We start from the raw sequence: 13,565 nt of genomic DNA on the forward strand, positions 1-13,565 counted from the left end.
AGGCTTGATAAAAGTCTTTTAATACTTTTCTTTTGGTTCTCATAATATCTAATATCTCCAATGATAAGAAAATAATGCAATTTACAAAACAAAAATAGTTAATCTAGTATAACTCTTCTTTTACACTGTTGGAAACACGATTGTTTTCCCTTTCACTATCTATGGCATATATATTTTCAACAAAATATACTCTGTATGTTCTTCAAGACCCCGATTTCATTATCACTAGTCCTAATAAAGTGGGATTCTGAAACCATTATATAAAAGATATTATTTTTTTTCTTTAATACCTTCATCATCACTGCTCTGATTCTGCTGGGGTATGGATTCTAACGCAGGGATCTCTCCTGCTTTTGTGCGTATCCAGGAAATTTGGTCAGCAGGTGCCTCCGATGCCCAGTCACCCATGTCAAACTCAAATCCACAGGGCTGACACACTAAAGAGGGAAAAGGAGATCTTGGTGGACCATTATGTTCTACCAGAGTGGCTGTTTAACCAGCATTACGAGTTGTAATCAAGCAAGAGGTTTACTCACACACACACGCGCACACACACACACTCACACACAAATTCATATCTGGAAATTTTGATTCATTAAGGCTTACAGTATACTAGCAACTCTATTTTGCAAAAATTCTTCAGTTGATCCAGATGTGCAACTTCCCAAATAATAACCATCGCCATAAAAACATGAAAAAGGATTCTTAGTTGTTCTTGCATATACCACTGCTTCAGCTGCAATTATTTAAATGGCTTAATATTTGACCTTACCTATTTTATCAAATTAGATTAGCTTAAATTATTTACTATTCATAATCATGTTGAAATTTTAAAGAAGAAACATTGTGTATAATTTCTAGATGAGGCGGTTTTACAACACCTTAAATTGATGTATTTAGTATCTTTTACTTTATAATAAACCACATCCTTCCAATAACACCTGAGCTATATTGAGACATTAATGTCAACAAAGGGTGGCATGGACATATGCCTATCAGTGGTCTCTGAATCTTATAAATTGCCCACACACCAAGAAGGTAAACACCTCAATTTAACACTTACATCTCAGTCCTTCATCTGTTGAATCAAATCTGCAGAGATCTGTGTCTGGAGGGCATAGCTCCTGCGTGGTATTCAATGCTTCTTGACATGGTAACATTTCATCTGTTAAAAAGATTGGGAAGAAGTTAGATGCATGTGCAACTGGACATGGACTCGTGTATTTTTAAAAATATTAATATTCACTCTACGAAGCACTCTCTACCCAGCTCCACGCCATGGCAGCATCACCCCTTAGGCAACCCTATTATACACACAAGTGTTCACACACAGAGACAGAGGCAGACAATGACAGAAGGAAACGTCCCTGCCAGTGCTTCTGTATTTTAATCAGAACTCTGTGGTGACCAGCAAGCCCCCAAACCAAACCTTCCATGTTTCCACTGAAGTGAGTAATCTGCCCTAATGTTGACACTCAGAGCCTACTCTTAGGACAATTGTACATATGTCAAATATAACATAGGGTGCTCTCTTGAACTGGACTTTGGACCTGCCTCGGAACTACTTTTTCCGAAGCCCTCTCAAATTGTGCCTGCTTTTTTGTTGGTTTGTTTTCTTTTCCCCAAACCCTCCCAACACAGGACTTGCAGGAAAACTAGGAGTCCTTCTTGCCCCATTGCCACTACCAGATAACTCTCACTCTCACCTTCCCAAATGCCCAAGCTCTGACCCTCTTAACATCAAATGCCCCCCCTCACCATGCCAGCTTTTCACTGTCACCCACAGACATTGGTGCACGACCCCTCCGCCCCTAAAGATTTTAGCTCTGGGCTCATTGTCACTCTTTGTCATTTCAATATCCACTTTCACTTGCTTCTCAGTTTCCTGATTTGTATCAGTGATGATCTTGAAAGACAACTTTGATGAAAGACAACCTCTGCCCCTACTCCTCTAATCAAGTATTACCACGACTAAGGATGATTACATGTCCCTATTTTATCGACTGGCCTACTCCCCCACCATCACCTCACCTTCCCAGCTCCCTCCCTTTGTATCTCAACCTAACAACATGTCGACTTCCCCAGGCACTGCAAGCCCAGGGCCCTACAATCCTTTCAATTTCTTTCATCGTCCATAATGTCCTCATTTCCTTTCTTACAGGTTTTAGGCAAGGGGTTATTCCCTGGTTTTTCTCATGCTCCACCACTATTTTACAGCAAAAATTCTGACAAACACAGCCCTCTACCTCCTCCAGCATTATCCTGTGATGCTGAATGGGAGAGAAAGAGCTCCTGACCCTACAACCTTCTCTAACTAGCTTTTCAAAATTCTGCCCACTCTCACTGACTCCAACTAATTCTTCTCCCCCCTTTCTCTCATGAACCTATGCTAATAAGGGTGTTTTTTAATTTAAGTAAAATTCACATAACATGAAATTCAATACTTTCACCCTTTTTAAAGTATACAAGTCAGTGGCTTTTAGTATATTCACAGTGTTATGCAATAACCACCACTAATTCCAACACATTTTCACGATCATAAAATAAAGTCCCATTAGCAGCCAATCCCCATCCTTTCCTCTACTCTGGACCCCGGCAACCCATAGTCTGCTTCCTATCTCACTGGAGGTGCCTACGCTGGACATTTCATATAAATGGAGTCGTACAGTATGTGGCCCTTTTATGCTTGGCTTCTTTCACTTAGCATAATGTTTTCAAGGTTCAACCACATTATAGCATGAATCAATATTTCATGCCTCTTTTTCCATCCTTACCACTTCACTGAAACTGCAGGTTGATCCCTACATTGCTAAATCTAATATTTAATTTTTCCTCCTCAACATACTTATCAGTAATATTGAACGTAGTTAATCACTCCCTCCTTCTTGACATATGTTCCTCACCAGGCTCCAGCACATACTTTTCTCCTGATTTTCCCATTACATTACTGACTGTTATTTCTCAGTCTCCCCTGCTAGATTTCCCTCATCTCCTAATGTTAGATTGCCCCAGAGCTCAGTCTTTGGGTCTCTTCTCTTCTCTACACCCTCACAGCCTTGTTAATATCTCATGCCTTTAAAACCTTTCCTAAATGCTAATGACTCGTACAATTTTTATCTAAGGTCCAGAACTTTTCCTGGACTCTGACTTAGATATCCTGATGCTGACTTGGCCCCTCCACTTGGGTAACTAACAAGCATCTCAATAGAAATAGGTCTAAATCTAAACTTGCGATTTTTCTCTGCCCAAACTTTCTCTTCCCAACAACCTTTCTTATCGCAGTTAATGACAACCCCTTCTCATTTGGGCAAGAAATTTGGAGGCATCATGACTCATCTCTCTCTCTCTCTCTCTCTCTCTCTCTCTCTCTCTCTCTCTCCATACATGCCATCCATCCATCAGCAAATCTCTAGTTTATCTATTAAACACATCCAGAATATAACTATATCTCACCACCTGCACTACCACTACTAAGTCTGGCTCAAGAGAACATCATCTCTTTCTGGATTATAGTAATAACTTCTTAATTTGCCTCTTTGTGGCTGCCCTTGTCCCACTACAGTCTTTAGAGATGTGAGTTAGATCATGTCACTCCTGCTCAAAACTCTTCCATGGGTTTTCCTGTCTGAGGTAAACATCAACATCCTTACCATGATCTTTCTCATACAGATCAGGCTTACTTTTGCCTTGGAGTCTTTGCATTTCCAGTTCTTTCCAATATGCACTTGCCTTGTTCCCTCTACTACTCAGATGGTATGTGACCGTGCTGACTGCTCTATTTAAAACATCACCATTTCACCCTCACCTCTGACACTTCTCATCTGAGTTATCTGCTTTATTGCTTTCCACAGCAAATATCACTACTTGACATGAAATACATTTCTTATCTATTTGCTCAGTGTCTTTCTCCCCCTGATTAAAATGTAAACTCTATGAACGCAATGATTATTATTTGTTTTTTTCACTGCTATCCTCCCACTGCCTAGAAAAGTTCTTGGTATAACAGGTGCTCAATGTATACCTGTTTGACGAATGAATAAATAAATAACCTGAGAACAATTCAACAACATTTCTTAAAATATGGTAGACTCTCTATATAAATCTTCTTAACTTTTATTTGTAATAAAACTGAAGCAATTGGTTATGAAAAATGACTTATGAATACATCCATAATCTCGTTTCTCATCATGGGAGTTTACAAATGATGAATATGCAAATCCTCTTGAACGTAAGATCCACTGAAAATAAAACTGCATATACAATTAAGGGAATGTTGGCAATAAATGAAGCTAATATTGCACAATAATTATTACCAGGAAACAATTAAAACTGTAATTTTTGTAGATTCATATAGCAGCTACAGATCTTCTGCCCCTAGAGCTACATAATTAAATATTGGTCATAGTTCAATTAAATATTGTATGTTATCTCTAATTTGTCACTATGTATACAAGATACAAAAACCCAGAAGTATTTTAAACAAAGAAAACAAAATAGTTGAGTACAAACTGCATAGAATTAAATTAAAAATGTAGTTATGTCAATTGTATTAAATTTCTTTTGCTAGTGTCAAACATTTTTACTATCTTTTGCCTGAAAACTGGAATTTACAGCCATAGAAAAAGTGGTAGGTAGGTATATGTTTTGGTATGGTATGCATAAATTGCCAGTCAATAAACTTCTGGACAGCTCTTTTTATTTTGATGCACTCAATCCCAGAGCTCAAAGCTGTTTAAAGATGTCATTTATTTATAATCATAGTAATTCTTCCTCTCTCACACATTCTCTCTCCATTACACACACTCTCTCTCTCTCTCTCTCTCTCTCTCTCTCTCTCTCTCTCTCTCTCTCTCTCATTCATATATTGCACCACCATCTAGCTGGGTGTAGAAAATGATGTTGGGAGTTTTGAAATTATCTCTTAATGGTACACGATCAGCAGGATGAAACCTGCCAACCATTGCAAGCTCTCTATACCACTGAAGCCACATGCCCCAGGGTCTGCCATCTTTCACATCTTATCTTACACAGACAGACTCTCTCAGATGGTGGAAAATGAAGTTTCAAGGTCATTGCAGTAAAAGTTATAACTGGCATCCACTTTTTATTCCAGAGGTTTTAGATAATTTTTTGTCAATTTTCTTAAATTAGTAATGGATTCCAATGAACAGTTATTGTCTCTTAAAAGGGAACTAGAAGTTACTAAGATAAAAAAGGTAAGTAGGTCCTTAGTTGTTTAACTGGATGATATATATGCATCATTGAGATTCTAATTAAGGAATGATTTGTGTATTTGATGCCTTTACAAATGAGACAATGGCAAAGCCCTGGAAAGCCAGTCTAAAAATATTCACAGAATATTCACAATATTCTGATTATGTGCCACAGCATGTAGTCTTTATAAAAAATTATAATCAGTAATTTATTTTAGAATCGGTGTTATTCAAGAATCAGTGATTAAACACATTCTTCTTTAATCACAGTCACAAAACTGAATGTTTTTTTCATACTTGCTACTTTGGTAAAGTCTAAAGCAATTCTCCTCTCAAAAAATGTACAACAAATTTTCACATATTGGGAGGGGCAGAGGTTAAAATGGTATTGTTTGAAGCTGTGAAAATAGTCTATAAGATTTCTCTAATATTATTTTTAAAAACAGTTTTATTGCCCAATTTGCAAAGTGTGCAGAAACTATGAAAATGCTGAATACTAAACACTTTTATAAATAAAGTTGTTTACATTTTTATAGTAATGAGAAATATATATTGTAAAATCATAGTTATGCTTTTATAGATAATAGTATAATTAATGAGCTGTACCCTATAAACTTTCACATTACCAGAATTTTTTCCACTTTAATAAGTGATCATTTCTTCTTTTTTTCTTTCTTTCTTTGAGACGGTGTCTCACTCTGTTGCCCAGGTTAGAGTGCCGTGACATCAGCCTAGCTCACAGCAAACTCAAACTGCTGGGCTCAAGCAATCCTCTGCCTCAGCCTCCCAAGTAGCTAGGACTACAGGCATGCACCACCATGCCAAGCTAATTTTTTCTCTATATATTTTTAGTAGGCCAATTGATTTCTTTCTATTTTTTAGTGGAGATGGGGTCTTGCTCTTGCTCAGGTTGGTTTTGAACCCCTGACCTTGAGCAATCCACCCACCTCGGCCTCCCAGAGTGCTAGGATTACAGACGTGAGCCACCACGCCCGGCCAGAAGTAATCATTTCTTATGTACAATAAAATTCATACTTTCTGGCATTTAGCTCTTTGAATTTTGAGAAAGCAGAGAGCCATGGTTTTCTAATCCATCAATACTCCATTTATTTGTTCTTCTTGATGTCTTTCATTAGTGTTTTGCAGTTTCTAAACTATAGATCCAGGATATATTTTGTTAGATTTATAGGTAAGAATTTACTTTGATTGTATTACAAATGGTGCCATTTTTCTAATTTTGATTTTCAATTATTCATTGTTTATAGATAGAAACCAACTGATTTTAAACTGACCTTGTATCCTGCTACCATGATAATTCATTTACTAGTTCTAGAAGCCTTTATTTAATTATAAATTCTATGAGATTTTATACATAGACAATCATGTTATCTGCAAATAGAGATTTATTTTTTTATGTGCCAATTATATGCCTTTATTTATTTGTCTTGGAAAAACATTCTTCATTAGGTATGATGTTAGCTATAGGGTTTTTGTATACCCTTTATCAAGTTAAAGAAGTTCTTAGTTTGCTGAGGTTTTTAATTATGACTATTTGTTATATTTTGGCAAGTGCTTTTATTTCATGTATGTTGAAATCATATGCTTTTCTTCTTTTGTCTGTCAACGTGGTGAACAAGATTGATTGCTTTCCAAATATTGAACCAGCCTTGCATTCTCTGATTGTTGTGACATATCATTTCATTATATATTGCTGGATTCCATTTGCTAATATTTTGTTGAAGATTTTTGTGTTTTTTAGGAATGTTAGTCTGTAGTTTTCTTGTCTTATAATACTTTTGTCTGGATTTTGCATTAGGGCTGCCCCCATGGAATAAAGCGACTAGTGCTCACTTATATTTTTTCTGGAATAGAATCTATGGAACTGGTGTTATTTCATACAATCTGCCAGCAAAACCATGTGGTCATGGAGTTTTTATTAATTGAAGATTTTCATTGTAAGTTCTATATCTTTAATAAACATAAACTATTCAGGTTAACACTTTCTTCTTGAGAGTTTGTGTAGTTTGTGTCTTTCAAGGAATTTATCCATTTCATATAAATAATTGAATTTATGGGCATAAAATTCTCTCTATTATTATTATTATTGTTGTTTTAATATGTGTAGTAGTGTCTTTAGTGGTAGCCCTTATTTCATTCCTGACATTGGCATTGTGTGTTTTCTCGCCTTTTTTCTTGGTCAATTCAGCTAAACCTTTCGTCAATTTTACTTACCTTTTCAAATAACCAGTTTTAGGTTCAATAATTTTCTATATTATTTTTTTTTCCATTTTTAATTCTGTTATTCTCTCTCCCTCTTTTTTTCCATTTTTAACTTCATTATTCTCTAAATGGAAACAAATAATATAGAAAATTATTGAACCCAAAACTATATATACATATATATATATAGAGAGAGATATTCCTACTGCTTGATTTGAGACCTTTTAGTGAGTTATATTTTCATCTTCATTTAGTTAAAAATACTTGACTGTTTTGAAGTACATTTTGTTTAAAAGTACAGCACTTAATTTCTAGATATTATGGATTTCCCAGATTTGTTGTTTAATTTCATTATGGTCAGAGGATATATTTTATATTATTTCAATTCTTTAAAAAATTGTTAAGGTTTTGTCGCCCTTGTAGTGCATGCCAAGCCATATTGGAGCCTGAAAAACTCAGTTCACTGACCTTATCTTTATTTAACATTTTAATGTGTTATTTGCCATTGATTTTTCTTCATTAATTTTGATTTTTAATCTAATGTATTAAAATATTATTTATCTTGATTAGTAAATGTCTTAGTCTGCTCAGGCTACCATAACAAAGTATCATAGACTGGATGGCTGTAACAACAGAAATTTATTTTCTCACAGTCCTGGAGGCTTGAAGTACAAGGTCAGGGACCAGAATGGTCAGATTCTGGTGAGCACCCTCTTCTTGGCTTGCAGGTGGCTGCTTTTCTTACTGCAACCTCACATGGCATAGAGAAAGAGAGAGAGAGATCCTTTTCTCTCTCAATACGGCCACAGTCCTATCTGATTAGGGCCATACTCTTATGACCTTATTTAACCTGAATTTTCTCTGAATGACCCTATCTACAGAGAGTCATGTTGGCAGTCTTGGCTTCAACATGTGAATTCTGAGAACACATGATTAGGTCTATAGCAGTAAGTTTTGTCCCGGGGTTAGTGCCCCCACTTTCTCTTTATAGTTCTGTCACCTAACTCAGGCTATGGTGTACCTTGGTGAAGGTTCCAAATATATTTGAAAAGAATAGCTATTCTGAGATTATTTTTTATTCTTTTTTTATTAGCATCTATTTTATCAGGTTGGTAAATAGTTTTGTTCAGGTTTTCTATATTCTTGCTGAATTTTTGTGTACTTATTCTGTTGATTACTGAGAGATGTATATGGGTCTTATGGTATAATATAAATCTGCCCATTTTTTTCTTTTAGTTCTAACAGTTTTGCTTCATGTATTTTGGAGCACTGTTGTTAGGAGCATACAGATTTAGGATTGCTTTGTCTTCTTAGTGAATTTACCCTTTCATCATTATATAATGTTCCTCTTTAATACTGTTAATGTTCCTTGTTCTAAAGTATACTTTGATATTAATATAGCCATTCCATCTTTCTTTTGATTAGTGTATCTTTTTCTATCACTTCACTTCTTTTTAATTTCCAAATATTAAGGGGTAACAGATGTTTTTGATATAAGGCTTGAGTGAAGGCTATAAATGTGCCAATAACTCAGTGTTCACTGTACCTGTTAGCTGGGTTTGGAGCCTTCCCCTCACACCCCTCTCCTCTGCTTGATTTCCAGTGACTTTTCTTTCCTCTTTGTTGTGTGCCCATCGGTTAGTTCTAATTTATTAGAGAGTACATGTGGTGTTTGTTTTTCCATTCTTGAGATACTTAGCTCAGAAGAATGGCCTCTAGTTTCTTCAAAATTGCTGCAAAAGGCATTAATTCATAATTTTTTATGGCTGCATAGTACTCCATGGTATACATATACCACATTTTGTTAATCCCCTCAGGAATTGATGGACACTTAGGTTGATTCCACATCTTTACAATTGTGAATTGTGCTGCAATAAGCATTCCCATGCAGGTGTCTTTTTGATAAAATGACTTCTTTTCCTTTGGGTAGATACCCAATAGTTGGAATGCTGGATTCAATGGTAAGTCTACTTTTAGTTCTTTGAGAAATCTCCATAGTGTTTTCTATAGGAGCTGTGCTAATCTGCAGTCCCACCAACAGTGTCTAAGCTCCTTTCTCTCTGTATCTGTGTCAGCAGCCTAGAGGCTTGTCTTTAATTGCCCCAATTCAGATCTAATTCTAGAGCATCTGAAGAAAATAATCAGCAACAATTGTTTAATATGGTAGCTACCTGAGACAGCTGTAGCAAATTGGGGCAAGCTAGAAGTAGACAAAAAACTTAAAGTGAAAAGCCATGGTATGAGTGTCCATAAGGGGCTTTGAAAAGTTCTGACATATTACAGGATATCCAGAAGGCTAAGAAAAAGTTCAAGTGTATACACAGTAATCAACAGGAGACCAAGCCTGTTGTTCACAAATGCTAATCTTGTTCTTAAATCTGGGCTCTGCCAGCTTCGGGAAAAAAAATGACCCAAGACTCTTATTTAGAATGCAGGCCCCATCCTCAGTGATTCCCATCTAGCAGGTCTGGAGTGAAGCCCAGAATCAATCACTCTCCAATGTGATTCTGATGATTAACTAGGTTTAGTCTGTTATGGCACTGCCTGAACTTGACTAGAGAGTCCCATTTGGCAATTTAATGCTCCTTAATTTTACAATCTCTCACATTCCTGCCATTTACAAAGTGCAACCCCATCTGAGTGCCAGTCTTATCCCATAATGCTTTATGCTTTTTCTCTATTATTGATCCTCATGCTGCTGTGTTTTCCTCTCAAAAAATTTAAATATGCCCTCAATCCTTATTTGGGGAAAAAAAATCTCCCTGTGCCCACACCTCCAAAGAACACACCAGGTGACCTGATCTGAATTCTCACTTTCTCCATAAGAAAACCACTTCCTCTGTAGCTGTCCCAAGAGATGGCATCATTTTCCAAACACAAATCCTACAATTAAGGGAGTCATTCTTCAAAATCGCCAATGTTGCTTTGACACAATCATTTATCTTTCCATGTGTAAAAATGTCTTGGTTCATGACATCCTACTTACCACCCTCTGTCACCCATCCAAGTCTACTTTCCATATACGTTGAAGACTTCAGTCTTGGATTTCAAAATCTTCTCTACTCCCAAATCTTGTGTAAATTATACATCCACGTGAAAGGCTCAGCCAATACATTAGTTTTAAAATACATTGATGCTTCATCCTTAGTAAATTTCATTTCCATACCACCTCAAATACCTTATGGTTATAACAATGTCTAGAACTATTGTCTTAGAAATTATAGAATTCAATGTTTTTCCATTGGATCACAACTTTCCTTTAAATGTTCGACTTTCTGATATTCTCACACCCACTACAATTGCTTTTATACTACCATAGTGATTTTCCAGAGCTCTTTTAAGTACTTACTACAAACTGGCGTTTGTCTTCTGAATATTTATAATGGCCCATCTATCTTGGCCTTTGTACTAGTGTACATCATGGGTAATTGGGGAAATGGCTTTTGTTCCCAGGCCAGAGATGGAGAGAAAATTTCATGTCTGAAATGAGCACAGATTCTTGTTACAAGCCATCTCAACTCCTGAGTACCCTAAGCATGTTCCTGTGTAAATTTGTAATATAAACATAATTTATATGGGAACAACCAGTTCCTAACTTTCCTACTGTTATGAAAGTGCAGTCAATAGCTGATTTACTTGCTTTTATCTCCTTTAAGGAGTATTATCCAGATTGCCCAATGAATAGCACTAGTCAGGGATCGTTTTGTTTGGCAGACCCAGATTTCTGTAGAAACCATAAAATTTAGATATATAAAGATACTGCTAGGGTGATCGTGGTCAGGAACTAGATGTCTCATTAAAAACAAGCTGGCTGTGCTCTGGACCCAGGGAGACCATGCAGGGTAACCGAAGTGGGAGTATTCAAGGAGATTTTAACAGCAAAGCAGTCACCAGGTGAGGCTGTATTGCCTGAAGTTAGCCATATATTCTACATGGATGTACTGCATTCCTTCTAGTAAGTCTAATACATGTTAATGTGTTTTAGTGAAAAGGCATTGACATTGATAGTTCAATTATTTACTTCCAAGCATGGGGCAGAAGGCTTAAAATCTGTTTCCCTAAAATTCTCCATTTCAACTTGTCACATAGTGATTTCTTACCTGATACATACTGAGCACTGATAATGCAAAAATGAAAGAGATCTTTATGTGTTGCAGTTTTAGGAGGAGCTGTCCCCAGCTCCTATAAAACCCTACCTTGGAGTAGGTGACAAGAAAACACATCTATAAGTTTTCAACAAAGACCCAAGAACACATATTGGGGAAAGGACTTTGTCTTCAACAAACGGTGCTGGGAAAACTAGAGATCCACATGCAAAAGAATGAAACTAGGCCGCTCTCTCTCATCATATATAAAAATCAATTCAAAATGAATTAAAGACTTACATGTAAGACTCTAAACTATAACATTACCAAGATGAAACTTAGGGGAAATGCTTCATGACATTTGTCTGGGCAAGGATTTTTTGGACGAGAACTCAAAGCACAGGCAACAAAGTAAAAATAGACAAATAGGATTACATCACACTAAAAAGCTTCTGTACCACAAAGGAAACAATCAACAGGGTGAAGGGACTACCTACAGAATAGGAGAAAATATTTTCAAACTGCATCTGACAAAGGGTGAATATCCAGAATATATAAGAAACTCAAAACAACTTAATAGCAAGCAAATAAATAATTCAATTAAAAATTGGCAAAAGACCTGAATAGACATTTCTCAGAAAAAAGATACAAATGGCCAATAGGTGGTATATGAAAAACTTCTCGATGATATCATTAATTATCAGGGAAATATAAACCAAAACCACAGTGAGATATCATTTCCTATGTGTCAGAGTGATCAAAAAGGCAAAGACAACATGCTAATTTGGAAGTGGAGAAATGGGAACCTTTATACACTGTTAGCAGAAATGTAAATTAGTAGAGCCCTTATGGAAAACATTATGGTGCTTCCTTAAAAATTGCTGGACCATTTTATGGAGCAATCCTAAGTATTTTATGCAAAGGAAATGAAATCAGTATGTCAAAGAGATACTTGCACTGCCATGCTTATTTCAGCACCATTCACAATAGCCAATACATGGCATCAACCTAAGTGTCCATCGACAGGTGAATGGATGAAGAAAATGTGGTAAATGTACACAATGGAGTATCATCTAGCCATAAAAACTAATAAAATCATATCATTTGCAATAACACGTATGAACCTGAAGGACATTATGTTAGGTGAAATAACCCAGACACAGAAAGGCAAATACCACTTGATCTCACTCATTTGTAGAATTTTAAAAAGCTGATCTTACATAGAAGTAGAGTGTGGAATAGTGGTTACCAGAGACTGGTGAGAACAGTAGGATGTATGTGTAGAAATTGGTCAATGGGCACAAAATTACAGATGAATAGGAGGAATAAGTTCTGATGCTAGTGCATAGTAAGGTGACTATAGTTAATAATATTGTATTTTTTGTTTCAAAATGACCAGAAGAGAGGATTTTGAATGCTCTCACCTCAAAAAAAGTGAGAAATTTTTAAGGTTATGGATAAACTAATTACCATGATTTCATCATTATACAATGTATACATGCACATGTACTGAAACATCACACTGTACCTCATAAATATATATAACCATTATGTGTCTCAATTAAAAATAAAATAAAACTTTTTAAAAATCCAAATGCAATATCAAGATTCTAGGGTCTCTTTGAGGTAGATCAACATATCTCTTCTGGTCAGGAAATATTGTTTACCACCTCTACTATACCTTTGTACCAAATTAGAACTTTGAACCCTTCTTTACAAAACAGCTACCATTATTCTGCTATAAAATACCATAATATAATAAAATTTTTAAAGGGAAAAAAGCCCTGAGATATAAACATAAATATGCCTGATTCTTGTTTGATTATCAGATTAAATTAGATACTTTATACTAATTAATTTATAATTTTAATATTGAATTTTTCTATTTGGAACAATGTAAATGAGGAATTGGACATTATTCAGTTTATGTCATCAAGGGGCCAATATGAATTACTTTTTAGATCTCATATATGTGGTTTATCAATGTATTTGTTTCAGTCAAAATAGAAAATAGCTTATAACCAATATCTCTCTCCATTTTGTGTCT

The 13,565-nt window shown here is 35.8% G+C and overlaps 1 protein-coding gene across 1 annotated transcript in view; it reads right to left on the bottom strand.

The window, feature by feature from the left end:
- Positions 1 to 13,565, bottom strand: part of MALRD1 (MAM and LDL receptor class A domain containing 1) — a 491,205-nt gene that overhangs the window by 440,056 nt on the left and 37,584 nt on the right. The window contains exon 6 of the mRNA XM_075997515.1: positions 291 to 437. Coding sequence (XP_075853630.1) covers positions 291 to 437 — 147 coding nt within the window. The remainder of the gene's footprint in view (positions 1 to 290; positions 438 to 13,565) is intronic.

The sequence above is a fragment of the Microcebus murinus genome, chromosome 25 (genome assembly GCF_040939455.1).
Source record: "Microcebus murinus isolate Inina chromosome 25, M.murinus_Inina_mat1.0, whole genome shotgun sequence".
NCBI lineage: Eukaryota > Metazoa > Chordata > Mammalia > Primates > Cheirogaleidae > Microcebus > Microcebus murinus.